At 40.0% G+C, this 21,902-nt stretch overlaps 2 protein-coding genes across 4 annotated transcripts; one reads left to right on the forward strand and one right to left on the reverse strand.

Moving 5' to 3' along the window:
• The first annotated feature begins 2,604 nt into the window (after positions 1 to 2,604).
• azin1a (antizyme inhibitor 1a) lies at positions 2,605 to 15,386 on the forward strand. 2 transcript variants are annotated; one of them, XM_015006946.2, is made up of 12 exons: positions 2,605 to 2,813; positions 6,929 to 7,054; positions 7,906 to 8,116; positions 8,709 to 8,882; positions 9,025 to 9,197; positions 11,864 to 11,998; positions 12,142 to 12,223; positions 12,314 to 12,388; positions 12,479 to 12,644; positions 12,776 to 12,891; positions 13,976 to 14,193; positions 14,284 to 15,386. In XM_015006946.2, the coding sequence occupies exons 3-12, from the start codon at positions 8,015 to 8,017 to the stop codon at positions 14,396 to 14,398; spliced, it is 1,356 nt and encodes a 451-aa protein (XP_014862432.2). In that variant the 5' UTR covers positions 2,605 to 2,813; positions 6,929 to 7,054; positions 7,906 to 8,014; the 3' UTR covers positions 14,399 to 15,386. The 2 variants fall into 2 exon arrangements, with proteins under 2 accessions (XP_014862432.2, XP_014862431.2); XM_015006945.2 differs by having other exon boundaries at positions 6,929 to 7,050.
• Positions 15,387 to 15,682: 296 nt separating this feature from the next.
• Positions 15,683 to 20,189, reverse strand: LOC106929805 (Krueppel-like factor 10). 2 transcript variants are annotated; one of them, XM_015006944.2, is made up of 4 exons: positions 19,027 to 20,182; positions 18,340 to 18,497; positions 16,291 to 17,137; positions 15,683 to 16,200 (listed from the first exon to the last, which is right to left on the reverse strand). In XM_015006944.2, the coding sequence occupies exons 2-4, from the start codon at positions 18,463 to 18,465 to the stop codon at positions 15,911 to 15,913; spliced, it is 1,263 nt and encodes a 420-aa protein (XP_014862430.2). In that variant the 5' UTR covers positions 18,466 to 18,497; positions 19,027 to 20,182; the 3' UTR covers positions 15,683 to 15,910. The 2 variants fall into 2 exon arrangements, with proteins under 2 accessions (XP_014862430.2, XP_087869814.1); XM_088013688.1 differs by having other exon boundaries at positions 18,340 to 20,189.
• Positions 20,190 to 21,902: the final 1,713 nt, after the last annotated feature.

Below are 21,902 nucleotides of genomic sequence, written 5' to 3' on the forward strand. Positions count from 1 at the left end.
CAGTCCATAGCGGATTTGTGCAGTCGCTCATGTCCACATGATGGATTAATGGCCTAATAATTAAACATGGATTTACAAAGAACTGATAGCTGAACATTCATTATATTGGTGACTGAGATCAAAAAAATTGGGTGTTGTTTATACATTTTTTCATCTGTTACCCATTTAATCGGTCTTAAAAGGCCTGTTTTGTTCTGTCTGACTAGAAATTCAGTCAGACCTGATTTAGATTCTGTCTAAATCTGTGCACTGAGGTAATCTGTTTGCAATGTTTGCAGATATGAATTCCTGCAGCACAATGCAGCCACTGGAGTATTTGGCCTGACGGTGGGTGGTACGCATGTCCCTCTGTCGCATACCCAACGGGCTGCGCTGCCTATTATGAGCCAAACAATGGAAATCAGGAGCAAGCTTTACTGGAAGCCACTCTAGATGCTATGTATGATTAGCCTTATATATACATTGCCTCCGTTTGTGTCGCAGAAAACGGGCACAAAACACGGAACAGCTTTTGTGCTGCAGCCCGAGGAAAAGACGCTGCCTCTCCGGTCTTGACAATGGACTCTCAGTAATAGTTTTATTAGTGAAACAAACAAGGCCATTGTTTATTTGACTCAAGGCACATTCAGATCTCATCTAACAATTTAAAGATTTTTTTTAAAGGAACACTATGCATAAACTGCTGCAGGTTCTGAAATATGTTTGGGTCAGTCAAGGTGGCAAATACCAAATACTTTGGGGATATTGTTGTTTTTAGAAAACAAAGGATTTTCATAGGCGATTAAGGCTAGGTTCACTGGGGCAAAGTTTGCTGGATTGTAGCTTTTATAGTGTGATAAGAAGCTGTTGTTTGCATGTGGGTATTCGGAATATTCATGCTTTGTTTTTGTTTTTTGGTTTTGAGTACTGAGAGTTCTCTGACTGTACAGAAAACTCTGACTTAAGAGAACATGGAGTAGCCATAACAAGGCAGATTTCAGGAGGTTTATATATATATATATATATATATATATATATATATATATATATATATATATATATATATATATATATATATATATATATATATATATATATACATAAAATAAAATATTTTATTATATTTTTTTATTTGGGGCTACAAGTTTATCTGCAAATTACTTTATTGCTTTATACTAGGATGATGTGAGAAAACACTTCACTTCTGTGTTTGGCAAACAGTGGTTGGGCTTTCCTTGTCACCCTCCTCCTCCAGTGTTGAGGAGGGAGACATGCAAATTTATCTTCTCAAAAAAAAAAGAAAGGAAGAAAGAAAGGAAAACGAGAGAGGCAGGCAAAACTCAAAGTCATAACAACTGAGGCTGTGGGACCAGAAAGTCCTGTCTTAGCTTGAGCTTTAAGAAAAAAATGAATGTAAAGTCTTATTGTGACATTAGGAAGATTTTGACTGATTTATAATAGGCAAGAATATTTTGCCAACTTTACTGGACAACATTTGGTCCTCACTGAACAGCCATGGAAAATGCGAAGAAGACATAGCACAGGTAATTATAAAAAGTACTGACTATCAAATGTTTGCCGGATGGGTCGGATCATAACAGATGCATTACACTATAAAAAGGAAATTTAAATATTTATTTCACTTCAATTGATGATATTAAAGTTAAATTAAATTTTAACAGCGTTAGCTTCGTCCTGGAGATTGTTTGTCATGCTGCAGTGCAGCAAAGAAAAAAGCCTGATGTGTTTATTGTATTGTATTGTATAATGCATAAAAATATCAACTTAGAAAAAGTGAACAATCTAAAGACTTGTTAATAGGACAACTTACGTAAAAAAATACTATTTCATTTGTTGCAGTACCAGCCCAAACATTTAATACCAGAATGCATAACAGTTTTGCCTTTTATGACATACAAAAAGGCAACATTTATTGCCACCCATGCTAAAATAATATACTTATTTATTGTTGAAATTATTAAAATGTTCATGTTGCATTCTTTTTTTGTGCTACTGGACATATTTCGAAACAGCCAAATTTGTATTTGAAGTTTATTGAAAATGCAGTCATCTTCTTTCAGCCAGCCGTGTGAAGCAGTAAGTGGTACTAGTTAACAGAAAGTCTAGTCAATCCAACATCCTTCTGGCATCTCATTAAGAACAATTTGTAATGAATTAGATGGAAAATTCCAGTTCTTTGAATGTTTTCAAATTATTATTTTTTAGAGCCTCAGGGTAGCTTGGTTCCATAGTTTGCCATGCTTATTGTGTACAAAAAGAACTATGAATGAGAACTTAAAATATTTTTTGTTCTAAAAGAATTTACACCAAAAAAAGTTACTTTTTTCTAATTTGTAGAATATTTCGGTGTGGATTTTCTACCACTTCCCATATTAATTTAAATTTGACAGAGCAACGTCAACCTGATATTAATCAAGTTCTGTATACGTACGTCTCTCTATGAGGTGGATTTACTTTCACTATTATTTTTTCGTTATTAATGTTATTGGAATGAATGCGACTACTAACTTAAACATTGTCTCCAAATCGGCTGTCGGAATTTCTCGAAACTATTTCGATATTGCTTTTATTGCGTTAGATTACCGGATGTTTATTAATTTTGTACTTCCTGCTTGACGTTCCCGAGTGTCGGTCACTTCCGTCGTCTTCGTTCAATCAGTTGTAATAAATGAGTGGTGCCAGCAGCTAAAATACGCAACTCTCATTGTTTCTATGGCAGCTGCAGCTTTCTCTGTCAGTAAACCCAACACGCTTTAAAAATTCCGCCAAAAAGGAAAAAGCGTTCTTGTCCCAGTTTTGGGTCTTCAGCCAACGTAAGTAGCGTTAGCTAGTTTCGCTGTTAGCTCCTTGTTAGCCTTCGCTTGCTGTTTGCTAAATTAAGCGGGACGGGCATGTTTGCCTGGTGTGAATGCCTAAACATGCTATTAACGTGGCGGGTATAAATCGAGTGATGGTAGTAACTTTACTCAAATTTTATGAAAACGTTCAAATAGACCTATGCATGTTGATGCATATGTCCCTTCCTTGAAGGTGACTTCATGCTAATGTCCGATAAATGACACAGTAATAATATAAGCTGGGAGAAATTACAAATAAATCAATGTCATATTAGGTGACTTAATAGTTTTTGGTGGATGAAGAGTTACATAGTTTTAAGGTCATATTGTGATTGTAACTGTGTGTTTATAGGTATATATTTTAATGTGCGAGTTTATGGTTTCATATTTTTAAAAAAAGTAATTGTAGGAATATACCCATGAATATACCATGACCTTAGCCTCCAATTTTTTTTTGTTTTATTTTGTTTTTACTAAAAAAAAAAAAGCGATAGTTGATTTGTCAATAAGTACACTAAACTAGTTTTTTTGTATACTTATTGACAAACAATAGTTTATCTAAAAGGAAAACCATTATTGGGCTACTACCTGCTGTGTAGACTGACCAAGTTACTGTTAACTTGATCAATCAATCAATCAATCAATCAAATTTTATTTGTATAGCACATTTCAGCAGCAAGGCATTTCAAAGTGCTGTACATAATTTTAAACAGTGAGAAAGAAAAAGAAAGTAATAAAAAGATAAAAAGAAAAGATAAAATCACAGCCTAACAGGACAAGGCCTCCAGCCTTGCAGCACCAGGCTCCGTCCGCCTGTTTCGCGAAAATTTTGCGCTAGGACTTTCGCTGTCCTACGCGGATTTTGTGCATTAATTGGTTACCTGTTAGTCTAGAATTTACAGGGTTTTATATACGCGCAATGACTCCCAGTCACTCGCAAATACATAGAAGGCATCAATTGCCATAAGCAACTGTAAACAGGTGGGTTTTAAGTTGAGATTTAAAGGCACCCAGTGTTTCAGCTGTTTTACAGTTTTCTGGAAGTTTGTTCCAAATCCGTGGTGCATAGAAACTGAATGCTGCTTCTCCTCGTTTGGTTCTGGTTCTGGGGATGCAGAGCAGACCAGAACCAGAAGATCTGAGGGGTCTAGATGGTTGGTACAGAAATAACAGATCTTTAATGTATTGTGGTGCTAAACCGTTCAGTGATTTATAAACTAACAACAGTATTTTAAAGTCTATTCTTTGAGCTACAGGGAGCCAGTGTAGGGACTTTAGAACTGGTGTTATGTGCTCTATCTTCCTGGTTCTAGTGAGAACGCGAGCAGCAGCGTTCTGGATCAGCTGCAGCTGTTTGATTGATTTATTAGTCAGACCTGTGAAGATGCTGTTGCAGTAATCAATACGGCTAAAGATAAACGCATGGATGAGTTTCTCTAGATCCTGCTGAGACATTAGTCCTCTAATCCTGGAGATGTTCTTCAGGTGATAGAAGGCCGACTTTGTGACTGTCTTTATGTGGCTCTGAAGGTTCAGGTCAGAGTCCATCACTACTCCCAGGTTTCGGGCCTGATCACTGGTTTTCAGTTGTAATAACTGAAGCTGAGCATTGACTCTAGTTCGCTCTTCTTTCGGTCCAAAGATAATAACTTCAGTTTTGTTTCTGTTCAGCTGGAGAAAGTTTTGGCCCATCCACACATTTATCTGATCTAAACATCTGTTCAGTGATTGGATGGGTTCAGAGTCACCTGGTGACATCGTGATGTAGAGCTGTGTATCATCCGCATAGTTATGGTAGCTAATCCTATTTCCTGCTATAACCTGAGCCAGCGGGAGCATATAAATATTGAAAAGAAGGGGTCCTAGGATTGAGCCTTGGGGTACCCCACATGTGACCTTTGACCTCTCTGATGAGAAGTTTCCAATTGAAACAAAGAAATTCCTGTTCTTTATGTAAGATTAAAACCAGTTGAGCACTGGACCAGAGAGTCCGACCCAACTCTCCAGTCGATTCAGTAAAATGTCATGGTCAACAGTGTCGAAAGCTGCACTGAGGTCCAACAGAACCAGCACTGTGGTTCTCCCACAGTCTGTGTTTATATGGATGTCATTGAACACTTTTACAAGGGCCGTCTCCGTGCTGTGGTGAGCACGAAAACCAGACTGGAAGTAGTCAAAGCGATTCATTATTGTTAAGAAGTTATTTAATTGTTTAAAAACTGCTTTTTCAATAACTTTGCTGATGAATGGGAGGTTGGAGATCGGCCTGTAATTCTGCAGTAGTGATTTGTCTAGATTGTTCTTTTTTATCAGTGGTTTGATAACTGCTGTTTTCAAAGTCTGGGGGAAAACACCTGAAGACAACGATGTGTTTACTATATGGAGCAGATCATTAGCAACGACAGGCAGGACTTTCTTAAAGAAATGTGTGGGTAGGACATCCAGACAGCAGGAACTGGAGCTTAATTGACTTATAATTTCTTCTAGGGTTTTATAATGAAGTAGTTGAAATTGGGTCATTTTTACTGCCTTTGTTTTGTTTGGGCACAGCATTGGTACTGGCTTTGGAGTGGATGTGCAGATTAATCCTCTGATCTTTTGAATTTTCTCTGAAAAGAAACTGGAAAACTTGTTGCAGGCGGCATTAGATTGAAGTTCAGGTGGCAGCATCACAGGAGGATTTGTGAGCCTGTCAACAGTAGCAAATAAAGCTCGGGCGTTGTTAGTGTTTTTGTTTATGACATCTGCAAAGAAAGCCTCTCTTGCAAGTTTTAGTGTTGTGTGATAGTTACGTAGTCTTTCCTTGTAGATGTCATAATAAACGTGTAGTTGAGTTTTACGCCATTTCCGTTCGGCTCTACGGCAGAGTTGTCTTGCAGACAGAACTGTTTGTGCATTTCTCCATGGAGATTTCTTCCTACCAGACACAACCTTCACTTTAATGGGTGCAATGCAATCAATGATATCTGAAAGTTTGCACTGAAAATCATCTATCAACTTATCTACGTTATTATAGTTTAAGGGCGAGGAAGCAGAGTAGATTTGATTAAATGTTTCTGCTGTGTTTTCTGTGAAAGTACGTTTTGTGATAGTAGCTGTTTGTCCAAGTGGGTTAATGGATAAAGAACATTCAAAGATGACAGCAAAGTGGTCCGACAGGCGACATCAGTTACAGAGACATTGGAAATATTCACACCCTTACTGATAACCAGGTCCAGTGTGTGTCCATGAGTGTGTGTTGCTTGTTTGACATGTTGTGTTAAACCAAAACTCTCTAATATATCAAATAGCTTTTTTGCCCCTCGGTCTTGGGGGTTGTCAACATGAATGTTGAAATCACCGACAATTATCAAACAATCGTAGTCAATGCATATGAGAGATAGAAGTTCATTGAAGTCCATAAAGAAATTTTCCACATATGTTGGAGTTTTGTATAAGGTTAGTATCAAAGTTCTTTTGTGGCCTTTTACCTCAATTCCAAGATACTCAAAAGACATAAAATGACCCAGAGAGATTTTGCCACAGTTCATGGTATTCGTAAATATTGAAGCCACGCCTCCTCCTTTTTTATGTTTTCTATTCTCACTTAAAAAATTGTATGTAGGAGGCACTGATTCAATTAGTATGATTGCTTCATTATTGTCATTCAGCCATGTTTCTGTCAGAAATAAAACATCAATATTATGCTCGGTGATGAAATCATTAATTAATATAGCTTTAGCACAAAGAGATCTGGTGTTTAAAAGAGCCAGTTTAAGTGACTTGGAGGCTGAAAGTTCTTCAGTCTGAGGTTCCTGTATGCAGGGGATCAGTTTGAGGTTTGAATTAAGACCGCTGCTTTTTGTATTTCTGTTTTTTCTAACTTTTCTTCTAGTGATCCGGACAGGTAATGTCCTGCTATGAAATGTCGGGGGGCCAGACACATTCTGGTGGAAGACTGTTGTAAAAATAATATCTGGACCCCGGTCTCAGACCTCAGAAACGCAGAGTGCTGGATCCTCAGGGAGGTCAGAGGCAGGTGGCTTAGATGAAGTGAGGTCTGATCAGTAATTGTTTTGTCTTCCTCTCTGTCCTCGTCTGGTTCTCTGCAGGTGTACAACAACTACCCAGAGGATCTAGGGGCAGCTCTTTACAGAGAGCCGTTTGACTTCAACGCCGAGCCGCCTTGGGATCCTAGCTGATAGTGGACGAGTTCCTCACTGGACTCCTCCATGTAGGTACATTGATGCCTCTTATCAGAGGACACACAAAGAGCATTTTCACCTACCTTTTTTTTTTTTTTTTTAACGGAGTGTATCTCAGTTGGAAGGCTACTTCTGTTCAGCCTCTGTATCTAAAAGCTGTCCCACATAAATTGCAGAATGGTTATATTTAGATTCAAACCTCTTAGATGTATTTTTGTTTTTTTGCTGAAAAAAAAAAAAAACATTGCACATTTTGTTTTCCAGCTACAGACTTTCTAATTACACTTAAATATTCCCTTCTTTAATATTTTTGCTACAAAGACAATGAAGTGCAAGCTAACTTGTGTCAGCAGAAACCTTTAATGTCATATTTGCTGTTTAAAAATGTACTGAACAGACAACAGAGTAGACATTACAGGTCACAGTTAACAATAGTTACCTCACCTTCACCAACATAGCTACTTTATCGCAATATTTGGCAACTTTTCCAGCAGAACAATTATTATCGGCCAAAATCTTTCAGGTTTTTGAAAGATCAGTGGATTCATAGTTATTGAAATTTATATTATTAGCCTAAGTAACACTTTTTTTATTAATGTGATATAAACAAATCAAATTAAGATTAGGTGAACATACACAGAAAGAAAACAAAATGTGCGCCCGAAAAAAGGAAAGGGGGGGAAAAAGTCCAGTACAGTCTTTTGTAATACGGAGTGTTTTTTCTGTTGATATTGTAGAGGAAAAATAATAATGATAATAAAGGGAAACAAATACCAATAATAAAGGGGGAAAATGAATGTTTAATGAAGTTACTAATAGAGATTTATGTTACATTAATGTTTTGAAAAGTTCCCAGCAGATTTTGACTTTTTTTTCCTCCACAGTTTGTTGTGTAAATCTAGGACCCCGGGGGCTCGACGTGCAACCACGAAAACCTCTCTTGACCAGCTCCATTCTTTATGCCTGTCGGATCAGAAGACAAAGATCCAGAGGATGAAAGGCATCGCAGATGAACCGCAGTATTCTGTCAGCTTACTGGACGGAGGCACCGCCCTAAGTGATGTGATTAATCATCACATTGAAGAACAAACACTGGTGAATGATCTCCACCTTCACTAAATGTGACTTTGGAAAGTTTTTTGTTAGATTCAGGGCTGTTACTGTGTTATAGTCTGTTGGTTTACACCTTTTCCAAACTTACCAAAGTGAACGTGAGCTGACTGGTGCTCGGCCTGCCACCATAACAAATTTTGCTGGACAATAAACTGTCCCAGACGTTATTGCGATGAACAATAATATTGTTGTTTTGAGACCATTTTCAAGTATTATAATGATAATGGCATAATAATGCAAGGAAATTTTCTTAAAGTTCAATAAGCTTTAAATTCTGGTGAAAGTTTAACACTGGAATGGTAAGATATTTTAAAAATCCAAAATAAATGAACAAAAAGAACAAATAAAATGACTTATGAAGTCTGTGTAAACAAAACTGTCCTTCAAAAAATGGCTATTTGAGAGCAAAGCAAACAGACTGAAGATTTTTTGTATAAAGAGAAAACAATAAATCAGACTAATGGAAATGATTGAGTTTGTGTTAAGTTATCATGCGATTAATTGATTCATTATTGCGTCAGGGCTAGTTGGTACATCTTAATCTCATTCATATTTCTGCTCTTGCTCTTTGCAGTCTGAGAAGAGTGCTTTCTTTGTCGCTGACCTGGGAGTGATCATGCGGCAGCACGTTCGCTGGCGAACTCACATGCCCCAAATTCGTCCTTACTATGCTGTTAGATGCAACAGCAGCCCGGCAGTGATTGAGGTTCTTGCTGCCCTTGGCTCCGGGTTCACGTGCTCCAACAAGGTAATGCTCACACCTTACAGGGGTTCTGCTGTCTGTCGGTTTGGTACGATGGGCATGAAGCGTTTCATTTTAGCAGAGCGTCAAGATGCCTGCGTTGCTTCTTTCTCTGCTAATGTAACACAGGCCTGTTTCTGAATTCCAGTCTGAACTTGAGCTCGTGCAGAGCCATGGGATTCCCTCCGAAGACATCATCTACAGCGGCGTTTGCAAACAAGTCTCCCACATAAAATACACAGCTAAAAACGGCATCGACCTCCTTGTGTGTGATAACGAAGCAGAGCTGCGCAAGATTTCTCGCTGCCACCCTAATGCCAAGTAAGTCAGTCAGTACTGTACAGGTGCTGGTCATAAAATTAGAATATTGTGATAAAGTTCATTATTTTCCATAATGTCATGATAAAAATTAAATTGTCATATATTTTAGATTCATTGCACACCAACTGAAATATTTCAGGTCTTTTATTGTTTTAATTTTGATGATTTTGGCAAACAGCTCATGAAAACCCAAAATCCCTGTCTCAAAAAATTAGAATATTATGAAAAGGTTCTCTGAACGAGCAATAAAAATAATCATCTGAATCAACAAAGTAACTCTAAACACTTGAAAAAGATTCCTGAGGCCTTTAAAAACTCCCAGCCTGGTTCATTACTCAAAACCGCAATCATGGGTCAGACTGCTGACCTGACTGCTGTCCAGAAGGCCATCACTGACATCCTCAAGCAAGAGGGTGAGAAACAGAAAGAAATTTCTGAACGAATCGGCTGTTTGCAGAGTGTTATATCAAGGCACCTCAGTGGGAAGTCAGTAGGAAGGAAAAAGTGTGGCAGAAAACGCTGCACAACGAGAAGAGGTGACCGGACCCTGAGGAAGATTGTGGAGAAGGGCCGATTCCAGACCAAATTAAATTTTCATCTCCATAAAACTTTTCAGCAGATGGAAGCATGAAGTGCTCCAAAATCTTCTGATGGCTGCTGCATTGATCCTGCCCTTGATAAAACACAGTGGACCAACACCAGCAGCTGACATGGCAGCCCAGACCATCACTGACTGTGGGTACTTGACACTGGACTTCTGGCATTTTGGCATTTCCTTCTCCCCAGTCTTCCTCCAGAGTCTGGCACTTTGATTTCCGAATGACATGCAAAGTTTGCTTTCATCCGAAAAAAGTACTTTGGACCACTGAACAACAGTGGTCCAAAGTGCTGCTTCTCTGTAGCCCAGGTCAGGCGCTTCTGCCGCTGTTTCTGGTTCAAAAGTGGCTTGACCTTTGACCTGGGGAATGCGGCACCTGTAGCCCATTTCCTGCACACGCCTGTGCACAGTGGCTCTGGATGTTTCTACTCCAGACTCAGTCCACTGCTTCCCCCAAGGTCTGGAATTGGCCCTTCTCCACAATCTTCCTCAGGGTCCGGTCACCTCTTCTCGTTGTGCAGCGTTTTCTGCCACACTTTTTCCTTCCTACTGACTTCCCACTGAGGTGCCTTGATATAACACTCTGCAAACAGCCGATTCGTTCAGAAATTTCTTTCTGTTTCTCACCCTCTTGCTTGAGGATGTCAGTGATGGCCTTCTGGACAGCAGTCAGGTCAGCAATCTGACCCATGATTGAAGTTTTGAGTAATGAACCAGGCTGGGAGTTTTTAAAGGCCTCAGGAATCTTTTTCAAGTGTTTAGAGTTACTTTGTTGATTCAGATGATTATTTTTATTGCTCGTTCAGAGAACCTTTTCATAATATTCTAATTTTTTGAGACAGGGATTTTGGGTTTTCATGAGCTGTTTGCCAAAATCATCAAAATTAAAACAATAAAAGACCTGAAATATTTCAGTTGGTGTGCAATGAATCTAAAATATATGACAATTTAATTTTTATCATGACATTATGGAAAATAATGAACTTTATCACAATATTCTAATTTTATGACCAGCACCTGTATGTGTTTTCAGTCAGTGGACTGATGCACTTTGATGAGGAAATTAGCTTTATGAGATTCTAAAATAAGATTTTTATATTAGATTGATTATCATTCTATCTAGCCTTCCATGAGCATTATTTTTTTATGTTAGAAGTTGATGTGATTAGACAATAATAAAATCATGAATGAATTGACATTTTGAGCTAACTTCTTAGCGTCATTTAGTTTTACTCATTGAGACTAAAATGAGTTTCTAAAATCCTGCCATGGCCTCCAAGAGGTTCCAAGCTAAAAAGGTAAAACTTCACTGTATTACGTCACGTTATGTTACAATGATATCTTATTTACAGAGACCTCATAATCCATTTTATTTTTTATTTTGGTTGTGTGTCATGTTTTCTTTTTCTTTATTATTTTTGGTTGTTGTTTTATTTTGGATATTTAAAATTTCTTCCAGTTTCCATGTTAAGTGTTGTCTACAAAATTAGTTTATTAATCTTTGGAAGGCTGAATTTGTATTATTAGGACATTATTTTAGGACATTGACAATGGCCTAAGTCTTTTTTTTTTTTTTTTTTTTTTTTGGCCAAAAAATAAATAAATATTTTTTTTGTTCTTGCTAAAAGATGATTTAGGGAAAAAAAGACATTGGCCATTATTTTAGGAAGGTGATCATATAGTACTTGAAAAGGTCTTAAAACAACACTATTATAATTTATTGCAATAACTATTGGGACAGGTTATCATCCGAACACTGTCCAGTTGTGGCCACTGGGGTATCGTGTGTAGTTGGTGTAGCAATAGATTTCCTGTAGCTCATGCTAATTATTTCTTTAGCAGAGCCCTAACCAGGGTAAGTACAAGAATCCAGTTTGGTTCTGGTTAAAACACCTGACAATAGTTAAAAATGTAATTGTGCCACCTTGAACATGGACATCCAAAGAACATAACCAGGTTTATTTCTGTATCTACTGTGAAAGAAGCTGGACATTCTGACCCAATATCAAATTGTTGAGTGAACTTTCACATCAGTAGCCGCTGCTCTTTCTGCCATGCGTCGATCCAGGCTGCTGCTGCAGGTGTCCACCGAGGCCTGTAACCCAGACGATGAGATGGGCATAACGTTCGGCTGCTCCCTCAAAGACTGCAGGCGTCTGCTGGAGAGCGCAAAGGAGCTCGGTGTGCAAGTTGTGGGAGTCAGGTGAGACGCGCTGAAAATCATCCTAAACAAACACACTGAAGTGATTCAACAACAGCAACTCATTCCTGAGAAAATAATATTCTGCAGTAAACTGAATAAAACCGGACTTTGTGCGACTGTGACGAGCGTCTTCTCCCTTTCAGGTCTCACATTTCCAGCACATGTGACGATGACCAGGTTTACAGTCATGCAATCTCTGATGCCCGTTGCATCTTTGACATGGGTGTAAGTACTATAAATTTAAAAGTGAACTGGTTTTAGTTTCGGCTCCAGAGACATGTAGAAAAGGTAATATTTTGCTTTCGTCTCCTGCAGGAGGAGGTCGGTTTCAGCATGAACATCTTGGATATTGGAGGCGGATTCAGTGGCTCTGAGACTCAGCTGGAAATGGTCAGCTGTACTTTCATGATTTTTCAGGTCGTATTCGGTTTAGCTTAGACTTACATTTCCTAACTTTCTGTCATGTTTCTGTTCTTTTAGATCAACTGTGCTGTTATGTCCATGGTGGACCTTTACTTCCCTTCTTCCACTGGAGTCTCCATTATTGCAGAACCCGGAAGCTTCTTTGTGTCCACTGCATTCACTCTTGCTGTGAACGTCATTTCCAAAGCAGTGATGGCTCGTGACTGCCAGGACCAGAAACAAAGTAGGTGGAACAACGCTTTGTGGTTAAGATGAATAATTTAATTTTATGTTTTTACGGGATTAGTTAAAGCTTTCGGTCACCTTTAAACTGTGTATTTTGAAGTACTAAGTAAACTCTACATCCTTGAACAGGTGAGCTGTCTGCCAATGAGGAGCCAGAGTTCCAGTATTACATGAACGAGGGGGTGTACGGATCATTTTCAAGCAAGCTCTCAGAAACAGTGATTGCAGCACCATCTGTTCACAAGGTGAGTCTCAACAACATTCCGGACATCGAACATGCAAACCCAACAAGACTGTTCTTTCCACACCTTAAAGTAAGGGTGCACCCATTACAGTTCAGATTCCGATTTTGGCCAATACTGAATTTTTTATCTGAAAAGTCAGTAAGTTAATCAACATAATTGATAAGTTGGCAACAGTGGGGTGACTATTGTTAACCATGCACATTAAAGACAGTTGTCATTTATATTTGTGGTCTGATTTGAGCAGTTTAATCCAATTTTAACTGCAGTTGTTTAGATCCATGGGATACGCCGCTTTATCTTGGAGAATAAACATCTACACTTTAAGACCATTGCTCAGGTTGTATGTTGTTCTGTGGAGGGACGTCACATATATCGACATTAACATCGGTTTTGGCTGATGTTTGTTATTTTAACTGCCTTCTGTATCAGTCTTCCTCGTGAGCATAAATCAAAGTCTGCCAAGACTAGAGAAAGCTTTTGGTTCAGCAACAGGCTGTCGTTTGTGCAGCAGATGGTGCAGATTCCTGTGCTTTTCCAGGTTTCCTAGTTGTTTGGAAATGATCCCACTAATCAGCTGATCAAGCAGACTAGTACAGGCTCAGATAATGGAACTTGACATCTAACACAGACTACATTCAGCTGTGAAAACCTCATTCAATAGTGTAGTATAGCGTTATGTCTAATGTGCTTTAAATTGCCAATAGTAGGGCTAAATCAGCCCTGATTTTCTTAGTTTTTGGAGATCAACTGATACTTAGATGTGAAACTGATCTGCACAGTGGCCAACTTGGCAGCTTTGGTGCTACTTTTAGGGACTTTTCCGACAAAGACCAGAATCAGCAGGTCGGCCTTTTTAGAAATCTGTGATCAAGCAGAAAACTGCAATCGGTTCATCCCTAGCTAGTCGGTATGCATGGCATGTCTTTGAGGATTTGTTCACCTTTTTATTTATTTATTTATTTTAATAAACCTTTCTACAAATATGACATCGCTATCACAGATAAGGGAACATCACTTCAACAAATCTAATCTGTCCCTTTAATGTCCAGTGGTTTAATGATTCTATTTGATGCCTTGTGGACAGGATACATCTCTGGACCTCCCAGTGTTCAGCAGCAGCTTGTGGGGCCCCTCTGGGGATGACCTGGACCAAGTGGTGGACCACTGCCTGCTACCTGAGCTCGACACAGGGGACTGGCTGCTGTTTCCACATGCCGGAGCCTACACTCTGGGTCAGCCTCTGTTCCCTCCCACTGACTCAACACCGCCCCCTGTCCACTATGTGATATCCTCGAGAGACTGGTGAGGATCTCTCTGAAGGTTTTCTTCTGCATTCAGAAGGAATCAGTTATTTTTATTTTTTCTTTACATGTTTGCTGTTTCCTTCTTTAGGGTAGAAATGCAGGATGCTGGTGTAACCAGTGAGACTACGATGAAGAACTTCTCCTGGATCCCGTATTTCCTCTGCTCCTGCCAAACAGAAGCGGCACTGTCTGTTCCAGCTTAGCAACCTGCCGACCAGGAAGGCTTTCAGCTTCTCCTACTGGTTTACGCTGCTATTGTCCTTCACCTTGATGAACTCATTAAGCCAGTTGCGCAGATATGTGTAAAAGCACTGGGACCAGGTAGATCTAACCTTATCCTCAACTCTGATGAGATTACACCCTGAAAATCAAACAGTACATGTCAAATAGTACGCAACAGAATTATTTCAGAATTACTCAAATATTTCATGATGTTAGCATCCCATTGAATTGCAGTTTACTGAATTAGGTATATGTAGAACTGTTGTGATTATATATTTAACTGATGTATTTACTACTTCTACTAGTGTTGCCAGTCTCAGTAAATTGCATATCTGATTGATTGAACGTTGCTCTGAAATAATTTTTTTTATTACACTTGTATTTATAATTTTTATTGTCTTGCATAATTTATTATATATGACAAGCTAACTCCCATCAGTTCATTCAAAAATCTACTATTTTCAGCTATCGTTGGTGTCGCAGTGGCATCTGCTCCTTGCAGAAAACATAGACTGTTTCAGCCCAGTGCGGTTCGAAAGCAAAAGTTTAAGTGATCACCAGTTAGCTGGTGTGTTTGTGTTTTGACAAAGTGCAGAGCGACTTTCCGAAAAGAGCCAGCAGGTAACTACTATGCCGCCAGAGCATTGGACAGCATGTGCTGCAGATGGAACAGGGTAAGTGTTGATGGATAAGGAATCAGCTGCAACAGAAAGGGACATTTCAGTAACAAAACAGTACGTTTGTAATTCTATAAACTTCACATTGTCTTATTTATACTGGATACATGTGTTGTAAGAATATTGCCAGAGTTTTTGACAATGCAAGGTTGCTTGCATTGCATGTGTCACATCTGTAAAGTCGTCTCCCAAATCTGCCTCTAAGAAAAAAAACTGGTAAGGCACTTGCCTTCTGTTAAGTTGCTGCTGTAGCTTGTCAAAATGAACATTAATAAACACCTGAATGACGTGACTGTGTGTTCCTGGGTTTTTTAATTTCTCTCATCAAAAGTGGGGCTGCCATGCATCTGTGTCACTGGGCCCTGACCACCACGAGCAGGCAAGACGGGAGAAGTATCTTGCCCAAATACACAAGTGAGACAAATGGAGCAGGGTTTGAACCAGCAACCTACCCTACCGGTTACAGGATAAACTCCTACCATCATTACCCCAGAAACATGCAAACCCCTGATCTCAATATTGACCTCAAGCTACAAAGTTTGCTTTGTAATACTGTGTTCCGAACAAAATCTAAACATTGCACAAGCATTGTTTAAAAATAATATATTTCATAAGGCACAAACAGACTCTTTGATCAAATAAAAAAAGGTTGACAGAAAAAAAGTTGAAGGAAAAAAGCTCATGGAAGAGTTTGATTCCTCTCCTCCATACACACAGCAGTGTTTAACCTCTGTTGCACTTTTTAAGTGGAAAAACAAATATCTGTGCAAATTCAGCCTCAAAAAGTTTTTGTTTCCTTTCGCAGTCTTTGGCCTTTCAGCAATTAGAGTGTCTCACGAGAGCGTTCGTAGAGGAGACTTTCATAGCAGTGGACACAGTGAGGTCTGTGGCAGGACCTATCCCTAATGCCCAGAAGGGTTTCTTCCTTGCCACAAAGTGTCGTCGGGCGTGCTTAGACAGGTGGTCGCTGCGCATGAAGCGACTGAGGCACATGGGGCACGTAAACCTTTTCTCTCCGGTGTGTGTTCGACGATGGCGGGAAAGCTCATCCGAACGAGCGAATCGCCTCTCACAGCCCTCCCACTTGCATTTGAAGGGTTTCTCACCTGTTGGGACAAAGCCAGAGGGGATTTGACTTTCACTTTGTGCTTGAATCATCAGCAAGATCACACTTCTTGAGATTCTTCATCTCTTACCTGTGTGTGTCCTCATGTGGGCCTTGAGATGGGAGCTCTTGAAGTAGGTCTTGCCACAGTCCTCATGAGGGCAAACATGACTGCGCACACGTGACGACTCTCTTTGCAGAGCGGCGCTCCTTTGCTCCAACGCGGCACGCCCAGGAGCGGGTGCAATGGGTGCAAACCTGGTGCTACCAGATGTCATCTGCGCTTGCTGAAGGTTCCAGATGGCAGGAACTGATGGTTGGGGGACAAGAAACACTATGGGGCCTTTCACCACCTGACCCTCTACTAACAGGATACGTGGAGGAGAACCTGTTGGTATCAGTGGCGATCCAAGTTTCTGCTGTGAAGTGTGTGAGGGTGTGATTGTTAATGGAACAGACGAAGAGGTTATGACACTGTTTTGCGGTCTAGCGGTGGATGTGGAGGACACGGGAACGATCTGGCTAAAGACTGGTACACGAGAAACTAGCGTGATTCCAGCCGTAACTGAAGAGGCCATGTTTGATCTATCATCCGGTTTTATCCGACTCATCTGGATCTGGCTGGGTTCAAAGTGCGCTGATGCATCTTTGGAGGTTTTCTGTTTTGCAACAGTCTTATCAGAGTCTCTGTTAGTCCAACTGTTAGAGGCGTCCACATTCATTTTAGAGTCCTGTGCAAGAGACTCCGAGGCTGTGTCTTCTTGCAAGGGTTGATGAGTGCTGCAGGAGCAGTGCTGGATATCCGCAGTGTGGCGGATCACGCTAGTGCACTGGTACTTCTGGGAAATGGCTTCATCCTCTGGAGAGTGATGCAGTTTATGCAGTGACCCTGAAAGGGTGGACTCACAGTGGGGTGGGCTGTAGGGTGGCGTCATGCACTGCAAGAAAAGTCAAAGAGTGGGACTAAGTTTTCTGTTCTACTGCCAATCCACTCACACCACTTAATATTTTTGCAGGTTATGAACACAAATTTTGTTGTATTTTGCTGAGATATACCAATATAAAGTAGTGGATTACCAAAAATGGGGAAAGAGGATGCATGGTTTTTATTGTGTTAATTTGCAGGACACAAAGAAAACATCTCTTAACAGCGTCTTCCAGGATAGCCCTGTGAATAGTTTCATCCTAATGCCTGTCAACTTTGACGATCTTCACTGTCCCTCCCTATAAAACACCAACAGTATGATGCTGCTGCCAGCCTGTTTAACTTTAGAGATCATTTGTTCAGGGTGTCAGCTATCCACATTTGGAGGCCAACAAACTTTTTTATTATCTGTTCAGACAACCTTTACAACATTTCGCTGAGTCACCTATAGGATTGTGGCAAGCTGGAAATGGGACCTCTAATGTGTTTCTTTCAACACTGGCTTTCTTCTTACCACCCTTCCTTTAAGGTCCAGATTCCTGGACCTTAATGGATCTTCCATTAAGGTCCAGATTCCTGGAGTGCTCCACTAATAGTGTTAACAGAGATACTTTGGCTTTCGTGGCTGCTTCTTTCTCTAATCCTCTCCTTGATTCGCCCATGAGTTGAGTTAGATCACCAGGTCTGCGTAGGTTTTTAGTTGAGTAATACTTGACTTACAGATGATAGATTGAACAGCGCTCCATAAGATGTCCAAAACTTGGATAACTTTTGTAGCCTAACCTTCCTTTAAATCTCTCACACAACTTTATCCTCGGCCAGTCTGTTATGTCCCTTGGTCTTCATGATCCTCTTCATTTAAAGTCTCCAAAACCCCCAGAAATGTCTTCACAGAACTGTACAGTTATGCATGTTGAATTTTTTTTTTTTTTTTTTTTACATTTTGCTTGAGAAAATGTTCAATTTACAGATATGAACAATGCAGCCCTAAAGATGTGGGAGGTGTGGGGGGGAAGGGTGGCCAAATTTGGAAAAATGCTAGCCACTCCACTGGAGCACCCAGAGAGTCATGTTCAGCACCCATATGAACATCTTCTGGTGCCGTGACTTGATATGCACTAATTTGTGCTGGTCTGTCAAATAAAAGCTAGCCAAAATAAAATGAAGAAAAGAAAGCAAACAATATGACATTCACTGAAACTATAATTCACTTACAAAAGACGACTCATGCATCGCAGAAAGACCGGAGGGCACAGAGTCATCCTCTGAGCATTCTGAGGAGGGGGTGAGGGGTCTGGGCTGTTTGGGCCTGAAGTTCCTCGTCTTCCAGTGCTCGGTCATGGAGATCAGAGCTTCCACGGCCCAGAGGTCACCTGCACCCATTGAACAAGGCTGGAAATCAGGCCGGGTGTCTAACACCTCACATTGGTCTATTTCAACTTTCATTCTAGAAATCTGACAGACAAAAACAAGGGAGAAGTGTTGAGAATTTGCACCAGGCTTCATACAGTAATGTCTAATGCCTAGCTGACAGTCATCCTGTGGAGGTTATTTAGTTTTCACGTTTATTGATTCAGCTATTTCCAGGACATGGGGGAGGGAGCGCGTGAAACCGGCATGATCAGCTGGTGTTCTTCACTCACTCCCCTTTCACCTAGTTTCTAGTGGAAGCAGAGAGTGGTTACAAAACAACTAGACAACCCCTTTATGGCAGGGGTCTGGCACAGACCACCAGAGCCGGCCATCCTTCTCCCTCCTGTCTGCCACAAGGATAAAATGCATAGCAGGTTGCAAAGATAAAGCAATCTTATCCGTGCAAAAGTAATCTTTTCAAAGAAATGTTATCTAATTTATGCAATATTTCTTTCTTTTTTTTAAGTGGAATTAAAAAATCTTACTTACATCTATGTTGGATTGGGTGATTTTTGTTTCCTCCAGGGGATCAGTCTATAGGTTTCACCTTCAGGTCAGTCCTGTCGTCTGTGCGTGAATATCTTAGTGCAGAATTTGATGTTTCCCACTTTTCTCCTCTCGACCTGTTTCTCATTCATCGTCTCAAATGCGAAGGGGGGGAGACTAAGGGGCGGGGTTTATTGCGGCGACCAATAAACCGAATAGGTGTGCTGAGGTGCCGGCCAATAGGAGGAGAACTCGGTGCGTGATCCAAGACTGATGCGGACGTGGAGGCTGCATGGTACACAACACCTTTGATATATGGGAACGGCAACGTAACACACACACTCTCTCTCTCACACACACACACACACACACACACACACACACACACACAACTCGCTCTCTCACACACACGCACCCTCACACTCGCTCTGTCTATCTTGAATTACTCTCCCAATTCTCTGTCGGTGCAGAAACATTTTTTCATCGCTCATAGGAAATGAAGATCTTATCTTATATTGTAAGGTAATAAATATTAGCCCCCCAAAAAATATTCGCTTGTTTATTGCACCAAACACGGCACCTTCTCTGACTCGCATTTGAATCGTAGGACACACTCTCAACCAAATATAAAAACAAAAAATAGAACCTCATGCAAGAGCTAAATATGAAGATCAATAATATTAGTGATTTTTAGTAGTTTAAACAACATTAAAATACAAATCTTAGACATTTTCATGTGTTTGAATGTTTTTATGGCTTGTTTTGTGACAGAATATCACTTCTCCTCATTACTGGGTTGGACCCTCTCCATTGTATTCAGGACTCGTACTAGATTCAATAATATACTCAAAAAGGTGCTGGAAACATATGATATTTTACTCCATACTTATTGCAGTTGCTGATGATATCCTGGATGTAAATATCCTGTTCCTGTAAATATCCACATTCCACACCTGCTCTACTGAGTTGAGATCTGGTGACAGTGGAGGTCGTGTTCACAAAGCAACATTAAGACGATTCGAAGTCTGTGACATGGTGAATTGTCCTGCTGGAAGTAACCATCAGAAGATAAAATCTTAATGCTGGAAAGTTGTTTTTTTTTTTTAAATTTGATCCAAATCAGTTTTTCCTGTAAAAACACTTGTGCATCAAAAGAAAACAGTTAAAGTGGTTCAGGCATCTGATTAGGCAGCCTCAAAAGGTGCCTCCTTTTAGATGGGTGACTGGATAAACACATTAAATAATATGCAGTAGATTAATTCAAGGCCGGTACCTTCAATATTTATGTTACTTTTCTTTAAAACAGACAGCAACAACTCTTTAGAAGGGGTAAAGAAGATGGGACAGCTTGAATAGCAGTCAATGCAACTTCTGGTCTCTTCGGTGCAACAAAAGCTCAGAACAGCTTTTATTCGCTTGTTTATTGCACCAAACACGGAAGCTGCAATGACTCCCCTAAGAATCTGTCTGCTCGCAACCAAAAAAAAACAGTATGAACCTCATGCAGGACATAAATATGAAGATGTTTGAATTCATATATTGATATAAAAGTCTGTGATTTGCCGGTTTTTAATAGTTAATGGAAACCTAGTCCCTAGGGGGTGAAAGCGGTCAGCCAACAGAAGATGGCGTCAGGCAGCTCTGTGGATTAGGTAAGTCTCAGCTGTCTGGATCTTCCTGCACAGCACACAGAGCTGGAACAAAAGCCTGGCTGTGGACACACAAAGGAGAAATACACACACAGACAGAGAGTGCCATTGACTGTCTCTGGCACGGTGGGATGTTCCTAAAAAGCATATTTGCTAGAAAAGAAGAAAGTCTGGAGGTGAACAGAGTTCATCCTGCATTTATTATTTTACAGCATAAATTCTAAACATATTGGTAACAGTTTCAATGTGCCTATAATAACATGTGTGCTCTGTTCTGCCTGCAAGAGTCAAACATTTTCAACAGTTTTCAAAAAATAAATAAATAAAACTCTTAAAACTCCAGGCAATGTATGTTCGCAAGATCTTCTGACATACAGTAGTGGGGGAAATATTCTGGTGAGTTCCTCCACATTAACCAAATTTTAAAAATGCTTAAACATTCAGAAAAAAATCTAGTTGGTATAGAGGAGGTGAGCCAAATGTAGAGGCTATGGACCTCAAAGTGGATGTACTGCATGTCTTTATCTTCTCTCTCCACACTATTGCCTCTCAAAATACTTTTCAACATTTTTAAGCTGCATATTTTTGCTAAATTCTCATCTGTTTTCAAAAATGAAGTCCAAAATGAATCACCACCAAAGCTGAGTGGCCTTGGCACAAAATATGAACACGTTTCTTTGCCCTTCAAAAGCGGACATCCTTCCTATGCCCCCAGACAATGTTCACAGAGGTGGCCAGATGGGCCAGAGAAACTTTTAGAGTAGTAATATGACTGTATGATTGTCAGTAGTGGGCACCTGCTAACTAAAATGTTAGTTACACTAATCCCAAAAACTAATCATGAACATCAGCTATGCTAACGCTGAGGCACTACACCAACACAGTATTTAGCAAAAGCTAATGCTAAAGTGCTAACTTCATTTCAAATTATATCTTCCTTTGATACTTCACCCATAGACCACCAATTTAATTTTGACATGATTTACATGCTCCGTAATGCCCTTAGATAACTGTATGTGTTTATATCTGGTTCGCTTATGTCAGTGTTCTATTTTGTTCCTTTATTTATCTTGTTTGAAATAAAGTAATTTGCAGGTAAAAGAGAGCCAACGGAACTGCGTTTTCAAAGTTAGCAATAGCGCTAAACCAAAAATTAGCTCCGCTATTAGCGCATTAGCAAATTAGCGGGAAGTGTGCCCACCTTGGAGAGCAATTGAGCTAGCATTTTTC

The sequence above is a fragment of the Poecilia mexicana genome, unplaced genomic scaffold (assembly GCF_051168715.1).
Source record: "Poecilia mexicana isolate PSO_F unplaced genomic scaffold, ASM5116871v1 scaffold_16, whole genome shotgun sequence".
Taxonomy (NCBI): Eukaryota; Metazoa; Chordata; class Actinopteri; order Cyprinodontiformes; family Poeciliidae; genus Poecilia; species Poecilia mexicana.

Coding starts and splice junctions, on each gene's coding strand:
- azin1a (XM_015006946.2), top strand. CDS start 8,015: ATGAAAGGCATCGCAGATGAACCGCAGTATTCTGTCAGCTTACTGGAC. Junction 8,883..9,024: donor GGTTCACGTGCTCCAACAAG/GTAATGCTCACA, acceptor TCTGAATTCCAG/TCTGAACTTGAGCTCGTGCA. Junction 12,645..12,775: donor CTGCCAGGACCAGAAACAAA/GTAGGTGGAACA, acceptor ATCCTTGAACAG/GTGAGCTGTCTGCCAATGAG.
- LOC106929805 (XM_088013688.1), bottom strand. CDS start 18,630: ATGAAGCCTGGTGCAAATTCTCAACACTTCTCCCTTGTTTTTGTCTGT. Junction 17,138..18,339: donor CGATGCATGAGTCGTCTTTT/GTAAGTGAATTA, acceptor CTTTTCTTGCAG/TGCATGACGCCACCCTACAG. Junction 16,201..16,290: donor CCACATGAGGACACACACAG/GTAAGAGATGAA, acceptor TTGTCCCAACAG/GTGAGAAACCCTTCAAATGC.